Source organism: Ailuropoda melanoleuca, chromosome 14 (genome assembly GCF_002007445.2).
Source record: "Ailuropoda melanoleuca isolate Jingjing chromosome 14, ASM200744v2, whole genome shotgun sequence".
Lineage (NCBI taxonomy): Eukaryota > Metazoa > Chordata > Mammalia > Carnivora > Ursidae > Ailuropoda > Ailuropoda melanoleuca.
In genome coordinates, this window is record NC_048231.1 from 59,853,523 (window position 1) to 59,873,258 (window position 19,736).

Consider the following 19,736-nt stretch of genomic DNA (forward strand, 5'->3'; position numbering starts at 1 on the left):
TCTCCCACTCCCCCTGCTTGTGTTCCCTCTCTCGCTGGCTGTCTCTATCTCTGTCAAATAAATAAATAAAATCTTTAAAAAAAAAAAAAAAGATTCTCTGTCTTCCTCTCCCTCTGCCCCTACCTGCCTCTTAAAAAAAATAATTAAATTAAATTAAAATTCCTAGTGGAAATAACTTTTGACTTGTATTTAGGTTCTATATAGTTTGAGAAGTTGTCTTTCACATAGGAGCATATTAATGAAGTGTTTAACTTTCTGCGGTATGAAACTGTTCTTTGTGTGTACACCAATGATGAGAACTGTGAGGCCAACTGGAGAAAAAGGGAGTTCAGTGGTGCACAACTCTCCCTCCCTTGGCAGCAGTCTTTCTTTTCTTGGGCTTGAGAGAGGATGCTTGTATATTGAAGCTAAAATGTTTTACAGGCAATAAAACCTAAATCTATATATATTCTTAAGGTAAAAATAAATGTAACTTAATGCTACTAAAATGTACACCTAAAATATGGTAAAAATGATAAATTTCTGACTATGTATATTTTACCAGAATTTTTAGAAAGTATATAAGGGGGGCGCCTGGGTGGCACAGGAGTTAAGCGTCTGCCTTTGGCTCAGGGCGTAATCCCAGCGTTCTGGGATCAAGCCCCACATCAGGCTCCTCCGCTGTGAGCCTGCTTCTTCCTCTCCCGCTCCCCTGCTTCTGTTCCTTCTCTAGCTGGCTGGCTGTCTCTATCTCTATCAAATAAATAAATAAAATCTTTAAAAAAAAAATTTGTTTAAAAAAAAAAAGAAAGTATATAAGGCCATACGGGATAATTGTTAAAAATTTTTAATTTTTAAATATTTAGGATGGCAGTCAGTCAAGATTAGCAGGAGGAGAGACAGTGGACATGGACTGCACATTGGTTAGTGAAACTGTGCTTTTAAAAATGAAGAAGCAAGAGCAGAAGGGAGAGAAAAGTCCAAGTAAGATTTTATTTTTTTTTAATTCAATATAAATGTGGAGGGAAGTTTATAGTCGTACCATTGCATTGATGACCACAAGTGACCTCTTCACCATTAACCGTGTTTTTTTCCTCTTCTGATAAATAGATTTCTCTTAGTAAAACTCACTTTCAGTATTTCAAGGGAAAAAAATCTTTACCCAAAATCTTTTTTTTCCAGAAAGAATTCAGTTTCCAGGATTCAGCAAACCACAGCCAGTTGCCAGTTTTATAAATAAGGTTTATTGGAACACAGCCTCACTTACTTGTCTATGTATTGCCTGGGGCTGCTTGCATGGTACCGCAGCAGAGCTGACTAGTAGCCGCAGACCTTATTGGGCCCTCAGGCCAAAACTGTTTCCTGACTGACCCTTTAAGAAAAAGTTTGCTGATCCCCGGTATTATTCCTAGATAATTTTTTGTAGAAGGGAATTTTGAGAGTCCTGTTTTAGAAATAAGAATTTGCAAAACAATTTCATAAGGTGAAAAGGGGAGCTTCTACTGAGAATTATTTATATAGACTTTTAAATTAGCAGTAAACCAAGAACAATAGTGTATATGCTGAGTTACTCTGCTATATTCTGCTTCTACAGAATAGGGTATTTGGCCTTTTGTGGTAACAGACTATTAATTCATCTAAAGCCTTGATTTTCCAAAAGAGGCAGGAACAGTGGAAGGATTTTGGTTGGCACCACCTTAGCAACATCCCTAACTACAGAGGCGTGTGGCATGAGATCAGCTAGCCCAGGAATAGTGTCACTTACGCTCTTAATGTATTGAAGGGTTAGGACCTGCCATAGGGGATGCAGTGCCAAAAGCAAGGACATTTTCCAGTGATCATCTGTTAGAAACTGAGGACAGTCCGTCTGTATGTACATTCCCTATCTTGTTCTGAATAATCTGTAGTCTGCCTGCCCAGGGCTGAAGCCAATCTTGTCCTAACTTCTTTTGAAACACTTTATCTCTGGGCACCTGGGTGGCTCGACTGATTAAGCATCTGACTCTTGGTTTCAGCTCAGGTCATGATCTTAGGGTCGTGGGATTCCTGGGGTGGCTCCCTGCTCAGCGGGGAGTCTGCTTCCCCTCTCTTTCTCCCACTGCCCCTCCCTCCACTCATGCACACACTCTCTCTCTCATTCTGTCTCTCAAATAAATAAATAAATCTTTTAAAAAAGAAAAAAAGAAACACTTTATCTCTTGCTGCCCTAACTGCCTTAAGTGAGGAAAAATTGTAGTAGTCTTTGCTTTAATTCTTTGTTCTTTAGGAATGAGTAACCATACAATCAAGTAGCTGCCTGCCTACATTGAAAGGACTACCTATTAAAAGAAAAAACCTTAACAGTGATTTATTGTCCTTTTATAGTGACTGACACTTAAGTAACTTTCTTCTTAAGAAGGTACTTTGCTTTTAAGATTATTTTGTCTGGTACCAGTTCCTGATAATGTTTTCCTAAAACTAAAGTATAACTACTTGGGCTTCAAATTTATCTAGTTAATTCAAAGAATATGATGGTTTCCCAAACATGTTTGAAGCAAGGATCATATGGAAGTGAGGTTAGAATTTGAACTAATGAGTGGAGACAGTTTTGGCTACATAAGATATTATGAGTACTATTGCTCTATAATAAACCAGTCCAATAACTTAAAGGATTAAAACAGTAACAGTCATTTACTTATCTTTCATAGTTTGTGTGGTTCAGGAATTCAGGAGGGGTTTGGCTGAATGGTTCTGTCCCAGGGTCTCTAATGCAGTTGTAGGCAAATGGGAGCTAGAGCTGGAACAACAGAGGGTAGACAGGCTGAGGCTGGGCTGGCATCTCTGCTTATTCAGTTTCAGGCCTTCTCCATATGGACTTTCCACGTGGGCTGGTTTGCGCTTCCTCATCACATGGAGACTACGTTCCCAGAGTGAGCATCCCCAAAAGAGCAAGGCAGAAGTGCATGGTATTTTTATGATCTGGCCTCAGAAGTTGTAGTGTCACAAAGACCTATCCAAGTTCAAAGCAAGCAAGCAAGCAAGCAGCCCTTCCCACTCAGTGGAGGAGTGTAAGACCAGCCGGATAGGAGATATTCCTAAAGCCATGTGTGGAAAAAGACAATCCATGTGTTTTACCCATAATGTAGATCTTTTTAATGCTTAGAATTGGTTAAAAATGAATCATACCAATAAAATTCCCCAATTACTGCTAATATTTCAGTTCAAAAATTTGTTTTATATTTCTACTGTATATTAGACTTACCAGATGCTGTGATAGAAAGATTAATAAGGATATAGTCTGTGTTGTCAAGTATTTCAGTCAGAAGTCAGACCAACAAAAACATAAACTAGTGGGGCACCTGGGTGGCTCAGTTGGTTAAGCGTCTGACTTTTGATTTCGGCTCAGGTCATGATCTCAGGATGGTGGGATTGAGCCCCACATTGGGCTCCACGCTGGGCATGAAGTCTCCTTAAGATTCTCTCTCCCCCTTCTTCCTACCCCTCCCTCCCTACTCACACACACACTCTCTCTCTCCCTCTCTCTCTCAAGAAAAAAAAAGAGAGTAAAAAAAAAATGTTTTTTAATTAAAAAGAAAAACTAGTGACTTAACATTGTATTTTACTAACAGCATATATTAATAGTTTGGGAATACCTAGCACACTGCCTAGCACATAGAAGTTGTATATTATTTACAAATTTGATCCTTAGTGTGAAAAAAAATTAATGTTTAATCATTCAGTAAATATTGAGCTTCAGTTCAATAAAGGGAAGTGTTTCAGGAGCTGGAAATAATGAGTAAGCAGAACAAAAGTACCTATTTCATGGAACTTACCTTCTAATTTAAGGGGAGAAACAATAAAATATGTGGTGTGATGGATGACGCTAGGTTCTGGAGAAAGATAAAGCAGAGTGAGGGTGCACGAGCACCGTGGACTGGGGGAGGTGGTAGTTATTTTATAGAGAGGAATCTCAGCAGGTTTCTGCTCTATTATTTTGTTAGCCAACTGGATCTATTTCTGTTTTTTAGTAAACTGTCGTTTTTCGAAATGTGATTATATAGTGGGTAATGTAGTTAGTACTCTGAGGATGAGTCAGCACTTAACATATCAAATGAGGAATTGCATTCATTATTTCTGTCAGTACTCAACTACCAAGTGTTACTGGTGATGTAAAAAATACTTTTTTAGCTACCACATTAGAAAAATAAGCAGATGAGCATGATTTTATAGATATTAATGTCAGTTATTTATGCACATTTTATTTAAGCTTAGTGTTTTTCATCATTCATTATGATGCATTTTCTATTCCTCACAGTTTTTTGGTAGGACTCATTTTAGTGTATTATGAATTATACACGAGCCAATAGAGAGAAAGAGATTTTTATGTATGTAATGACAACAGCAAACGTTCTTTGCACATGAATAAAGGACATTTAAAGCCCTAACATAAAGTCTTTGTAAATACAGTAACTATCTAGACTTGGGGGTTTACTATTGCCTCATGTGCATCCTGGGCAAGTGTATTTTGTGGCAGTTACTACAAGTTTCACGTTGGTCTACATAGAAAGCAGAAAGCTTGCTTGTTGCCCTAAGCCAATGCTCTTTTACATAGATGGAGAAAGAAAAATGAATGATAGCTTGGAAGATATGTTTGATCGGACAACACACGAAGAATATGAATCCTGTTTGGTAGACAGCTTCCCCCAGGTGGCAGATGAAGAAGAGGGATTGTCAACTACCACAAAGAAACCAAACAGTAAGGCTATTTTCTTTCTAAGTATGGCTTCTTGGTTATGCTTAGTTCAGTAAATTAAGTCAGCAAGCTAGTTAACAGACCTGATGAGGTATATATTTGACAATTAAAATTTCAGATTTCTTGTATAAATTTCTTTTAGATAGCAAGATAGTTTCAGACCAATAAAAGAGTTACAAAAAAAATAGCTCAGAGGAAAAAAATAGTTCAGAGAATTCCCTATACCTTTCATTCAGCTTCCCCTTATATTAATATGTGACCATAAGTATTCATCAAAACTAAGAAATTATTCTTGATTGACTACTACAGATTTCTTTATAACTTGCGCATAAAATTCATAAAAAAGTTTTGAGAAGGTTCTTTGTTAATTAATAAATTAATCATTGTAATAGAGTTGGAAGGACAGAGTTTTGCAGAAAATTCAGACTAATTTTCTGTTTGAATGCTTTACCTTTCCAGACAAAATAATGTAACTATATGTATCAGTCTTTTAAAAATTCTTTTCGGGGTGCCTGGGTGGCTCAGTTGGTTAAGTGTGCCTTTGACTTGGGTCAGGATCCCCGGGTCCTGGGAGCGAGCCCCACGTCGCCTCCCTGCTCAGTGGGGAGTCTCTTTCTCCCTCTGCCTCTGTCCCCCACCTGGCTCTCTCTCACTCTCTCTCTCAAATAAATAAATAAAATCTTTTTTAAAAATTAAAAAATTACTAAAATTCTTTTTTTTTTTTTTAATTTTTTTTTTTTTTTTTTTTTTATTTGACAGAGATAGAGACAGCCAGAGAGAGAGGGAACAGAAGCAGGGGGAGTGGGAGAGGAAGAAGCAGGCCCATAGCAGAGGAGCCTGACGTGGGGCTCGATCCCATAACGCCGGGATCACGCCCTGAGCCGAAGGCAGACGCTTAACCGCTGTGCCACCCAGGCGCCCCTACTAAAATTCTTTTGAATTAGAAGCAGTTTATAGTGCAGGGTAGCAATCAGAAGAAGAATACTATAAGTGAAACTTTTAATTAGATAATCCGAATTGAAAGTTTAAATCCTTGCTAAATGTCCCATTTTGTTTTTGTGAGTAAAAAAGAATTTTTAGTCTAGTGCAAAGGGTATATATGAGCACACCTTCTGCTATGGAATAGTCTGTCTTGATTATGTTTTCCTTGTGCTTCCATTACTTTTTTAAAAATACAGCCCTTATTAGCTCAAAATGAATGAGACCCTAACCAAATTAGAGAACAGCAGGCTTTTGCTTGCTCGGTCTGTAGCAAAATTTTGGTCCAAGCCAACTTTGTGATAAAAATTTACAACTGTTCAGTTCACTTTTTTCCCCCAAGAAGAGCCTTTTGCTACTTGTTTTCACTTAAAAAGGTGGGAGGGGGGCATTCTTTACAAGATATAATTAGTAATTTCTGTCCTTTTCTCTTTAAGTTACATCTCACACTGACCATCCCAAAATTTCTTCTCACTTATTTTTTGTGGCAGTGCTGCACTGTTCTTTCGATCTCTGGAAACTTCTGCTTCTGAGAGTATCCCAAGACTGTTTAGTTCCTCACATAAATTTTTCTCTCATGCTTTTATTAACTACCTCTGCATCTCTAGTTTGTCCTCTCTGATAAATCCCTGTCCCGCATTTCTTATAGGAAATGCAATGTAAATGCAAACGCTAATTTTATGTGTCTTCAACAACTTAAACTTAACATATCCAAACCAGGTTCCATTTATTTCTCACCAAATGACCTTTCAGGCTTTTTCATTTTTCCCAATCACCTAGGTATATAGTTTAGGATTTTATTGTCCATTTATTTCATGTTCTTAGCTCTCGTATCACAGAGTTCCACCTAGTCTTTCCTCAGAGGAAAGAACAAATTTCAGGGAGGATATCAAAAGCTTGGTTCTAGACATGTAATACTTACTAGACATCCAAGTGGAAATGTTAGTAGGTAATTAATATGTGTCAGGTTTGGATAAGACATCCAGAATAAAGAAATGACTTAGGGGGCAGGAGGTCAACAGCAAGTAGATGATGGTACTTAAGGCTGTGAAACTGAGATCACCAAAGTATAGAAAAGAGAAACATTTCAAGTTCTGACCTCTGGGGTACGGCAACTTCGAAAGGTTGGAGAAAGAAAGAGGAACCAGGAAAGGAAATTGAGAAGGAGCTGGAACCAGTGAAATAGGGAGACAAGAGTATGTGCTGTTGTGGAGGCCAAGTGAAGCTGTTTCTATATATTCATTACTCCTAGTCTTGTCCTCTCTCTTTGAAACCCCAGACTTGAATCCAGCTACCTATTAGACATCTTATGAGCACCTTGAGCTTAATATATTCAAATCAGAAATTTTTTTTTTCTTACCCAAATTTGATCTTCCCCTGCCTTTCCTGATCTCATTAAACCTCAGTAACTGTCCTCCCAGTTACTAAAGATAGAAATGTGGGAGTCATATTTGACTTCTTTTCACCTCTTCATGCCCAGTCTGATACCCTGGCAATACTGTCTCCAAAATATGTTTCATATCACTTCACTTCTTTCCATCTCTGTAGCCAAGGCCCTAGTCTAAAGCACTCTTCTCTCTACCTGTTCTACTGCAGGCCTCCTGACTGGTCTTTTATGACAGTTGTTTCTCCTCTCCAGTCCATTCTCGACTGAGACTCAAAACTCATTTATTTTAAATGTGAACTAGATTGTATTATCTTCTTATTTAAAAACGCTCAATGAGGGGTGCCTGGGTGGCACAGCGGTTAAGCGTCTGCCTTCAGCTCAGGGCGTGATCCCGGCATTACGGGATCGAGCCCCACATCAGGCTCCTCTGCTATGAGCCTGCTTCTTCCTCTCCCACTCCCCCTGCTTGTGTTCCCTCTCTCGCTGGCTGTCTCTATCTCTGTCGAATGAATAAATAAATAAAATCTTAAAAAAAAAATGCTCAATGAAAAGATATTTGAATGGCCAGTAAGTACATGTAAATATGTGCAACATTGTTGGACACGAGGGACTGAGATACTACTTCACACCCAGTGAAATGGTTAAAGAGATTGTAATATCTAACATTAGCAAGAATGAAGAGCAACTGGAGCTCTCATACTTTCCTGGTGGGGATATAAAATTGTACTATGGAGAAGAGTTCAGCAAGGTTTTTTTAACTGCTTTATTGAGGTTTGTCATGTTTTTATAAAGTTATGTATACACCTACCATAGTACCCAGCAATTCCACTCCTAGGTATATAAACAAGAAAAATGAAAACACATTCACAAAACATTGTATTCAAGAACGTTCATAGCAGTGCTATTTATAGTAGCTCAAAACTAGAAACAACCCAGATGTCCATCAACAAGTGACTAAATATGAATTGTGGTAAACTCATATAATGGAATACTACTTGTCAACAAAAAGGAGGGCACTGGACTCAACAATGGATCTCCAAAACCTGTTGAGCTAGAAAGATGCAAAGATGTAAAAGAATACATATTATGTAATTCCATTAATAAAAAATTCAAAAACAGGTATAACTAAGCTGTGGTGGCAGAAATCATCTCTCCAAAGGGTGAGGGAAGAGACATCGGAGAACATTCATCTGTTTGAGAAGCAGAGGAATAGAGGAAACTTCCAGGGGCAATTGATGGAAGTTCTCTCTCTTGATTTGGATGGTAGTTAGAGCAGAGTAAACATTTGTCAAAATTAATCCTAGTATACTTAGAATCAGTGTGTTTCCTGTATAAATTATGTCTCAGTAAAGTGGATTCTTTTCAAAAGTCTTCAGTGGTTTGCTTTTCTGTTCACTACAAAATTCAAACCCCTTTTGTCCTCCAGGACCCATCCTGATCTGGTGCTTGCCCACGTCTTCAATCTCATCTTTCCTAACACCTTTCTTCACTCAATCTCAACCACACTGGCCTTCTCCTAGTTCTTTTTTTTTTTTTTTAAGATTTTATTTATTTATTTGACAGAGATAGAGACAGCCAGCGAGAGAGGGAACACAAGCAGGGGGAGTGGGAGAGGAAGAAGCAGGCTCACAGCAGAGGAGCCTGATGTGGGGCTCGATCCCATAACGCTGGGATCACGCCCTGAGCTGAAGGCAGACGCTTAACCGCTGTGCCACCCAGGCGCCCCGCCTTCTCCTAGTTCTTATACCAACCTTTTTCCCATCTCAGGACCTTTACCTAGAACATTCTCCACTCCTGCTTCTTGCGGCTGACTTTTTATTCATCAGTTACCACCTTCCACATCCTTCCTCAGATAAGCCTTAGCTATCGACTTGCTTGATGTCTGTTTCCCTCACTGTGGTATAGACTGCATGAGGACAGGAGACATGGTTTCTCTTGTTGGACAGTGCACTTCCAGAACTTGGCACCATGCATGATAAATTTTGATTATTTGAATACACAATAGCAGTTGGCTCTTTGGGTCTAGACAATTTGGGATTCAGGTCCATGAGCTTTTGTTTTTATTTTGTCACCAATTTTCTGATAAAATTCTTTGCTTTTATTTCCTAGTTAATCTATCTCAAAGACACATTATAAAAATCAGCGGGACTGGGGCCCCTGGCTGGCTCAGTCAGTGGAGCATGTGACTCTTGATTTCAGGGTCGTGAGTTTGAGCCCTACGTTGGGCATAGAGCTTACTTAAAAAAAAAAAGTCAGCAGGACTAATAAGTGAAACACATTAGAAGCTGTCTTGTTGTTTGGTGCCAAATGATAATGGGCCTCAGAATAATTCTTTTGAAGTCTAAAATAATTTTATATATAATCTACACATACGTACATAAGCTTTGTATATATAGTTTTTAAATCTAAAATAATTTTATAGGTAAGATTTTTATCTCTAATAATTCTTAGGTAAACAAGATAATCAGCACCCTCCTCATTATGCAGATGAAAAAGAAAGAGAAAATTAGTTACAGAAAATTTAAATGAGTTGCCCAGGAGCCTAGAGTATGAAATCCAATAAGAGTGAAGTTTTTATATAGGTCATTCTTGTTGCAAAAAAGCTATTGCTCAGTTCTGCATTCAGTTTGTGGTATGTATGGTTTTTTTGCAGTTCCTGGTGATAAACAAGATAAAGTCAAACAGAAAGCATTTGTGGAGCCATATTTTAAAGATAATGAAAGGTAAGTTGATCTTGATTAATACCAGTGATGTGATTGGAAGTACAACAAAGCTATCTCTGTCAGAATACCTCTGAACTGTTAAATTGCTACTTTGGTTAAAATCAAGTGCATATCATCTACTTTAGGGTCATAACAAAAAAGAGGGACTCAAGCATAAAAATTATAAATATTACAAATAAGGAAATTTATATCACCACTATTTTTTTGACAGTGGTAATAGGTATTTTCTCTCTTTTTTTTATAACAAATGTTTTTATTCGTGTTCTGTTTTACTGGGGACTTTATTTGAGCTTCAGGAACTTGTTAAATTATATACTGTAACTGTTATATAGTGTAAGACTTTAGGTGGGTGGGGCGCCTGGGTGGCTCAGTCGTTAAGCATCTGCCTTTGGCTCAGGGCATGATCCCGGAGTCCTGGGATCGAGCCCCACATCAGGCTCCTCCACTGGGAGCCTGCTTCTTCCTTTCCCACTCCCCCTGCTTGTGTTCCCTCTCTCACTGGCTGTCTCTATCTCTGTAGAATAAATAAATAAATAAAATCTTTAAAAAAAAAATTAAAAAAAAAAGACTTTAGGTGACAAGGCTTATTAGGTTGTGCTTGAGAATTATTGCATGAGGATTTTTAAACCTTAAAAGAAAAACTGAGCATCTTGATTTTGAACCATAATGCTACTTTGTGCCTTTTATTCAAAGATGACAAATTCTTTTTTTTTTTTTGTTAAGATCATATTTATTTCATAGAGAGCACAAGCATGAGGAGGGTCAGAGGAAGAGGAGAAACAGACTCCCTGTTGAATGGGGAACCCAATGCGGGGCTCAATCCCAGGACCCTGAGATCATGACCTGAGCTGAAGTCAGATGCTTAACTGACTGAGCAGCCCAGGCTTTCCCAAGGATGGCAAATTCTATGACTTCTAATCGTGTACTACTATTCATTCTAGAAGTGAATTTAGGCATAGTAATTCAATTCAAAAAATGTGTTTTTTCCCTTCAAGTTATGATAGCAAATTGAGTCACTCAATAAGCAGTTTATTTTATACTTATTTCTGTTGAGAATTTTAGAGATCTGACAGGCCAAGACAAATTTTTATTGATGCCTATAAGACTCTAATAGTTAAGGGACGCCTGGGTGGCACAGCAGTTAAGCGTCTGCCTTTGGCTCAGGGCGTGATCCCGGCGTTACGGGATCGAGCCCCACGTCAGGCTCCTCTCCTGGGAGCCTGCTTCTTCCTCTCCCACTCCCCCTGTTTGTGTTCCCTCTCTCGCTGGCTGTCTCTATCTCTGTAGAATAAATAAATAAATAAAATCTTTAAAAAAAAAAAAAGACTCTAATAGTTAAAAGCTGTTATTTTGTTGCTAAATGCTTAATTCTTTCCTTTATTTGTCAGAAATAGTACCCTAGCATCCCAAATGTGACTAGGGAGTTTTTATTTGTAGTGTCATTATGAACTCATGGATTTAAATGTTTCATGTGTTTTAGTCTAACCACTAGGGTGCTCATTGCCACAGTTAGTCATCTTTTAGATCTTTTTTAGATCTTTTAGGTCGCCAGAGTTAGGAATAAGGTTTTTGTTTTATTTTGTTTTTTAAGATAAACTACACCTTTTCATATTGATAGCTCCAATTCAAGTTCAGAACTACAGGATTTTTATGTGATAACCTCTTCTGTCTCACATCTGTACCTACTTTCCCCCTACTGAGAATCCCACTTCTCAGTGCTACCAATGTAATTTCTCATTTAACTTTATTCTTTAATATATAGAGCAGTCTCAGAATAATATAAATTATCACCAATAATATGATTTATGAAAATGGTTTTTAAGATGTCTTTGTGGGTTTTTTGTTCTTAAGATATATTCTCTTAGAACAACCATGTTATCGGCATCTTTTCATAAAATAAAAATTCTAAAAGTGAAAGAAAAGGTATATCCATTACAAAGGTATAGTCCAGTCACTGTGTCTTAAAGCCATTTTGGAATAATTATTTTTTGTGTGTATGCCACTGACTCAGTCCCTTGGTTTGTTCTACTTTGCTTTTGAATTTTGTAGTTGTTTTTTTAATCTTTAATTATTTTTTTAAATTATGTAAAATATGTATATGGTATCAGAGGTTACAAAACAAGGTATATACAGATACGTCTAGTTTCTATCATTGTCCCCTTTGCCCTATTAGCTCCCTACCCCTAAAGGTAATCATTTGTTAAAAAATAGGGTTTTCAATCCATTTTAAAAAATAAAAGCTGATATCTTTACAGAAATAGATTGTCATTTTCTCTCCCCTTAAATAAATGATAGACTGCTATATATACTTTTCTCTGTTTTGCTTTTTTCATTTAAGTGTATACCCTGGAAAATCACTTGTAATAGCATGCAGTGGTATTCCGCATTTCTCTTTTTTGTTGCACAGTACTTTATTGTTTGTACCGTAGTTTATTCCTTAGTAATGGGTATTTGGGGTGTTAACAGTTATGCTAACACAGACCACTGCAGTGAATAACGTTGTACATTTTCTTTTTCATATTGTTGTGTATCTTTGGAATAGATTCCTTGAAGTAGGATAACAGAGTAAGAGCTGTCATTTCAAATGTTTCATTTTGAAAGTTCATTAACTTTTTAAAAATATGAGAAGTTTTATTTATTCTGAAACCATTAGATAGCTTGGAGATACAGGAGGTGGGAATAAGGCATGAGGACGGTAAAAGTCTTAAAATTAGTATTGTTCCTTTCCCCGCAGACAGTACTAGCAAACCCTGGGAAGATGGGTTGTGTTGTATGAGGGACAAGAAGCTTAGTAGTCACTTAGGTCTTTAAGGTCTAGTACAGATGCCAGTCTGCTAGGAGATTCCCTGCAGCTTTAGAACAACAGAAGCAGAATAAACAATACTCAGAGGAGAGGATACGGCCAAAATGTATTCTGTATAAGCTTTTAAGAGTCCATAAACCATTTGAAAGAAAGCAATTTTTATCTGTCCTTTTAACTTACAGATTGCTTAAAAGTTGAGAGTTCTTGGCCTTAAACCCCCACAGGACCTATAACCTCATATACTTTGACATAGAGCAATGAAAGCTTCCTTTTGAGAGAAAGCACTTGCCAGCCAGAGAGGGGCATGTGATCAGAGTGCCTCAGAGGAATAGATACGTTACCGACAAGTCGTTTTACAAATCAGTTTTTGTGAGTCAGGCTCTTGAAGCTCCCTGGGGATGTTTCTATTATAAACAGATATGTATACCATCACTTAAGTCTTCATTTACCTATTTTGTAAGTTTGGACTTTTCTATATTGAGCTTTAAAACTTAAAGCAGGGTACAGTGTATTAAAAAGTTCTGTACTTCCTGCTTACTTTTTCTTCCCAAACACCCTGTGCCTCATTAATCCATACCTCAGTGGCTTTGATCGTCCTAGGTTTCCAGTAGTTCTCAGTAGGATCTGATTTTTAAGGGCATTTAAGGACAAGCGCAAATAATTATTCCTAACATTTTGAAGAGTCCAGGGTGGGTGGAGGCAGCAAAAGAAATGTTTAGAGAAAATGACAAAAAACATACAAACAGAAGAATCTCTTTTTTGAGTGGGGGGAGTAGGTTAGCCCAGAAATACAGGTTCTTAAAGAAAACTGAGTTAACAGGCAGTTGCTCTTTTTCTTGGTTATGTTATAGAATACCAATTCCTGACTTTAATAATGTAGTATTTCTTTTTAAATTAGGTTATTGAGGGGTGCCTGGGTGACTCAGTTAAGCATCCAACCCTTGGTTTCAGCTCAGGTCATGATCTCAGGGTTGTGAGATCGAGCCCCACGTCAGGCTCCATGCCCAGCTTGGAGCCTGCTTGGTATTTTCTCTCTCCCTCTCCCCCATTCACGCTCTCGCTCTAAATAAATACATAAAATATTTAAATAATAATAAATTAGGTTATTTTATATATTATTTTCAGCCAATCAGAGGCAAAAATAGGAAGTAATAGTTATCTTTTTCAGTTAGAGAACAATATACATAAAAATACCTGACATATAGTAAGTATTTTAATAAAGAATGCGTGAAAAACCTGTTTTTCTAACATACTCAGTAAACAATTCAAATAAAATGAATGAAAATTTTGGGATTATTTCTCCTCTGGGCCCTCACCTTCATTAATTAAAAATCTAAACCAAAGATCTTTGTAGTAACAAATGGATTAATTTTTAAATTTAATTCATTTCTCTTCCAGAGAGACTAGCTTACAAAATTTTCCTCATATTGAGGTAGTTCGGAAAAAAGAAGAGAGAAGAAAATTGCTTGGACACACATGTAAGGAATGTGAAATTGTAAGTACAAATGTGAATACTGTCCAGTAGGTTTTTTAAAATATGGCTTTATAGATTAGAAATGCATGATTTAAAAATCATAGGTAGAGATTGTATTTGTATCTAGAAACCTCGTTTGAGCCAGGAGTAGTAGGATGGATAATTAAAGAGCACACTGGCTGTGACAGGGAGATCTAAATACTTGGAAATGAAAGCTCTCAATCTCTCAATCTCTCAGATTTTCATTAAGTGAATCTGGAGCCTAAGATCCTCATTCTTTTTACCAGCTTAAGACGTTTGTGACGTTTTTCTTTTCTTTGTTTATTTGTATTTGTTTTAATTTCTTTCCCCGGGTGTTACATTACAGCAAAGTCTCTTCCTTATTCATATACCATTTGGGGAAAATTCTGATATTTTAGTAGGAAACTTTAATGTTTATTGCTTATCCCAGCACTCTCAGGAAATGAGAGTTCATAATTGGTTTTTTCTAAGTAACTGATATAACCATCATTTCTTAACTTTTTCCCCAAACACTCCTTTCTAAGCACAGTGTGACAAGCAGGCTCTGTATCACCCTTAGAACACAGGTACTTTTATACCTTGGCAGTCTTGGACTATTAAAGTAGAAGTATACTGACCATCCGATCACTGAGTAGGCAGGTTCTGTGTTTTCCTGAAACATGTTTTTTAATTTTTTAACTTCTTCCCTTGCTGTCTGTTAGCTATTAGATCCCTGCCTCTAGTGATTTAGTTCCCCTTTAAAATTTTCTTTTTAACAGGCATAGGCTAGAAAATTTGATAACCAAGCAGATTAAAGTTATTTATGGATAGCTTGTAGTGCAGGTAAGCATTTGGTGAGAAATAGGCTCTAACTAACAGTGGGAGTGTAAATAGGGATTGAGATTTTGGAAAGCAGTTTGGCAGTACAAGCAAAATCTGTATCATGAGTTTTCATAACACAAGTTAAACATATCATGATTTCTTAACTAAAGAACATGGCCAAGCCTCCAGTTTTTAGTTATAACCATAACTCTTTACAATTTGAAACTAACATGACCTGTTAGAAAAAGGCTCTTGTGCTAGAAACAGTTAATTTGCTTTCCTTCTCTCAGGAATCATTTCCTATCCTGTCTGTTATTCAGTCTCTAAAAACCATTGTCTCGGGGTGCCTGGGTGGCTCAGTCAGTTTAGCATCTGCCTTTGGCTTCAGTCATGATCTCAGGGTCCTGGGATCGAGCCCCATATTGGGCTCTTCGCTCAGTGGGGGAGCCTGCTTCTCCCTCTCACTCTCCCTCTGTGCTTTCTCTCTCTCTCAAATAAATAAAATCTTGAAAAAAAAATTGTCTCATACACTTTATTCCAGTATTTTTGTTGTTTAAGATAGGAGATAAATCTGTTCCCTTTTTATTTTTTAATTAATTAATTTATTTATTTGACAGAGAGAGAGAGGGGCAGCGAGAGAGGGAACACAGTGGGAGTGGGAGTGGGAGAGGAAGAAGCAGGCTTCCAGCGGAGGAGCCTAATGTGGGGCTCGATCCCAGAACGCCAGGATCATGCCCTGAGCTGAAGGCAGACGCTTAACGACTAAGCCACCCAGGCGCCCCTAAATCTGTTCCCTCTTAACTCTCTCCTGACCAGGAGTGAAAGTGCCAGTCCTATGTATTTAAATCCTATCTATATGCTTACAGTTCTTAAGTATATTCCAGTGTCTGTTCCCCCTGTGGAATATGTAACACACATGTGGAAGTGTAATAGTCATCTCACATTTCACCATGTCCAAAACCAAACAGAGTTTCTACCGCTGATTCCCAAACCTCACCTGAGTCTCCTCTATGTCCATTCTTCTGGCTGTCTAAACTAAAGCTCTTATAGTTATCCTCTCTTCTTTCGTATCTCAGTAACGGATCTATCAGCAAATCCCATCAGTTCTACCTACAAAGTGTATCCCATTTCTGTCCACTTGCTATCATCACCACCAAGCCCTGGGCCAAGGCACCATTTCATCTTGTCTGGACTATTGAAATAATTTGCTTCTAAGTGCTTTCCTTTTGTTGTTTTATTTTAATCAGCTGTTTTGGGAAAGCAGCGTTAGATCCACAGCAAAATTGAGCAGAAAGTACAGAGAATTCCCACATACCTCTGTCCTCATTTTTCCTTTCTTTTTAAAGCACGGTATTTCTGAGATGTTGATGGTTTTTATTGCCCCCAGTGGAGAAATTGTCTGGGATTAAAGGTCCTCCTATCGGCCCTACGTGCTTCAGTTCCTGGCCTCCCTGCCAGAGGGGAGAGGGAATCAGGGATGCGGGATGTCACGGGGCAGGACAGGGCCTGAGAGCAGCAGCACAGAGTGGCTTGGATAGGACGGACATGTACTTAATTTCTGGCTTCACCATGTACTTTTAACACAATGAATGATCTGTTGTTTCCTAATGATCTTTTTAGAGTAAAAATTAAATCATGTCATTTCTCTGACCGAAACCCTTAAATATCTTCCCGTCTCAGTCAGAAATAGAATCCAAAGTCCTTATCAAGGACAGCAAACTCTGGCACCCCACTTCCTCTCTGATTTTATCTTCTACCACTCTCCCAGTTACTCACTGTGTAACAGCCTCACTAGCCACTGTTGTTTTTGTATATGTTGTAATTTGGTGGCAATTTTTTCTAAATTGATTGATAACCATGATTCTCTAAGGTCATCCCATCCCAGTGTCCAGGCTAAGGTAACAAAGGCTTGTACTCACAGCAATAAGAAAGATTAAAATGATACCCCCCAAAAAAGTTGTTTCAGAGGTACTCAAAAAACCTTTACTTCAAACTTAAGTTTTAGCCTTAAGTCTGCCACTTTCAATAGAAGATACCGTCAGTAAATTATCAATTTGATTTTCACTTTCTCAAGTATGAGGTGGAATTGGCTGGATTATGTGATCCTGTCGTGTGTTCTATGAAACTTTACACTGCTGCTTTGTTTTCTTAGGTCTTGAAGGACCTATACATTTTTTACATATAAATTTTAACCTTGTTTTTATGAAGCTCAAGTTCTTTGGGTTGCAGTTGCAAGAAAGTATGTCTTTGATTCTAATTGAAAAATATAGTTTAAAGGGGGAAGTCATGAAGCCTGCAACAAAGCTAAACTTTAAGTTGTAAAAACTTGGATAAGAAAATTACTTCAAAACACACATGTTATATCCAAATAACAGCTGAGAAAAGTGCTGTTCAGAGTGCAGTTTTGTTACTGGTCTGACAGTTGAGTTTGCACCAGTATATAAACCAGTGGCGTCACTCAGCACACTACAAAATTAAGCTGGCATTTTTTGTTTTTGTTTTTGTATTGTAAGACTTTGTTGATGAGAAAATTAGCATATTGGTTTACGTTGTGATACAAACTCCAAGCTCCTTTTCTCATTTGTGGAGCAAACATTTCACAGACCAGCACTAGTTACTGTTAGTATTAATTACTAATATTATCTTCAGTGAGTATTGTTTTCCTTAACATGCTGAATATTTTAACAGCTTTCTTAGTAGCTTCTAGTTCATAATCAATAAGCCTAACAGTCCATTTATTATTTCTGAGTGAAAAACTTACCAGTTTTTATTATTAGTATTATGCAGATATTCCAGCAGAAGAAAGAGAAAAGAAATTGGCTTCCTGCTCAAGACATCGATTCCGCTACATTCCACCCAACACACCAGAGAATTTCTGGGAAGTTGGTTTTCCTTCCACTCAGACGTGTGTGGAAAGAGGTGAGAGCACAGATTATAACATTTTGAAATTATTTTTTTTTAAATACTGTATATACCCAAGTCTAACCATTAGACTTTTCCCCCATGGTTCCTTTTACCTTCTGCTCAGGGGCTAGTTCTGTGACATAAAAACAAATTCCTAAAGATAAAAGGCTTACCTTTAATTCTAAGTAATGTCATTGAAATCAGAGATTGTGTATAATCACTTTAATATGATTGTGTATTCATTATCCTTGTTTATCATTCAAATTTCAGAAAGTTAATTTCTCATCCTATCATCAAATGACTTTTAATAAAATAATAACATTATAAATGTTGACACCAAAGTTATATTGTTAAAAAGAGAGCATCTTTTTAAAGCAACTAGTCTGAATTTTAGCTTTTAAAACATTTAGCTTTTAAAACCTGAATTTTAGCTTTTAAAATGCTGGGTATTTATAAACCACATCTGAGTAAAAAGCACCTTTGTTTGGAGGACTGTTGCAACTAGCTCCTTCAGATATGGCACTGACATTTAACATGATTTGAGAATGTATACAGCTTTGAAGCTCCAGATTTTGAGTAGTTTTTCCAAAAGATGCGAAGTCTCTTGTAACTATTACCATATTTTCACTTTCCACATTAACAAGCCAAGTTACATTTCCTTTGACATGATGGCGCTGCCTGGTCATCAAATAGAATTAAACAATCCAGATAGAGCCTGTGTTTGTACACGTACCATGGCCTGAAGGGAATATGGCAGAGTGCAAACCGTGTGATTCAAGATGCTTTAGGAGAATCACATGGTTGAAGAGTATAGGGACACGTTGTCTAAAGAAGTACCTGCCACAGAAAGTCTTTTTGATAAGCACCTGGAATTATAATAGTGAAGAGTTCTTGTTTAGCTGTTTGTCCCCATCTGCAGCCTGTAGGAGGCAGACCAGGAAAGTACTTACGAGCTCTGGTTCTGGAGGTTAGACAGATCTTAACAGCTCTTCCACTTCCCTAGCTTTGTGAACTCGAGCAAGTTCTTTAACTTCCTTGGGTCTCCGTCACCTCATCTGTGAAGGAGATATAGTGGAAGCTACTCCAAAGGAATGTGGGCATTAGCTGAGCTAATGTATACACACATTTGATAAATGTTTGCTGCTACTATTGTTAGTATAAATGAGGAAACTGATGCTAAGTAGTGAAATCATTCATTAACACTGCACAGCTAATAATCAGAAGATCATGTAAACTAGAATGTGTTAAGTAAGACCGATATTACCTGGTACATGCTGAAAGAAATACGTGTTGCAAATATAATCTTCTAAATTTGTCATTTGTTTTTAAGGTTACATTAAGGAAGATCTTGATCCTTGTCCTCGTCCCAAAAGACGGCAGCCTTACAATGCAATGTTTTCTCCGAAAAGCAAAGAGCAGAAGACATAGATGTTGAGGCAAAAACAGGATAGAGGACAATTTGTTTCTTTTTAGTTATTTATAGTTAAAGTTGGATTAAACATTGATTTTTTTTGATCTTCTGTAAACTGACTTATAAATCATTTTTCTATTGAAAGTGTTTTTAAATGGCATTTACCCACCACACAAACAACTATTTAAAATGTGGATATGCTTATGTTGTATTGTCTTGCTTTTGCACCTTTAAAACAATAAGGTGCTTTCATTTTGCACTCTAACTTAAGAGTTGTTTATTTACTTTATTTGGTAATACCTAATTACAATTTTGAAAATATGATAGTTGTAGTCTGTGATTTATTGCCTTTCCTATCTTTTGGTATTTACCAGTGGCTTTGTGGTAATCACTGCCAATTTTCATTCTCTTAATCAGTTGCTCTCCTTCGGTCATTCCAGTGTCTGACCATTTAAGTCTTTAAAAAAAAAACAAAAGGCTAAATTTTAATAGTCCTTTTAGCTTTCCAGCTTCTTTCTTCTGT

General features: G+C 37.3%; 1 protein-coding gene across 13 annotated transcripts in view; it reads left to right on the plus strand.

Moving 5' to 3' along the window:
* The window catches only part of RBBP8 (RB binding protein 8, endonuclease), a 111,236-nt gene extending 91,715 nt beyond the window's left edge, over positions 1–19,521 (plus strand). For 12 of the 13 annotated variants that reach the window (XM_019796416.2, XM_034642703.1, XM_002912655.4 and 9 more), the window contains 6 exons: positions 846–963; positions 4,571–4,714; positions 9,730–9,799; positions 14,001–14,097; positions 17,676–17,817; positions 19,133–19,521. In XM_019796416.2, the coding sequence (XP_019651975.1) occupies positions 846–963; positions 4,571–4,714; positions 9,730–9,799; positions 14,001–14,097; positions 17,676–17,817; positions 19,133–19,230 (669 nt within the window). In that variant the 3' untranslated portion in view covers positions 19,231–19,521. The remainder of the gene's footprint in view (positions 1–845; positions 964–4,570; positions 4,715–9,729; positions 9,800–14,000; positions 14,098–17,675; positions 17,818–19,132) is intronic. The other variant, XM_034642705.1, reaches the window with a different exon arrangement.
* Positions 19,522–19,736: the final 215 nt, after the last annotated feature.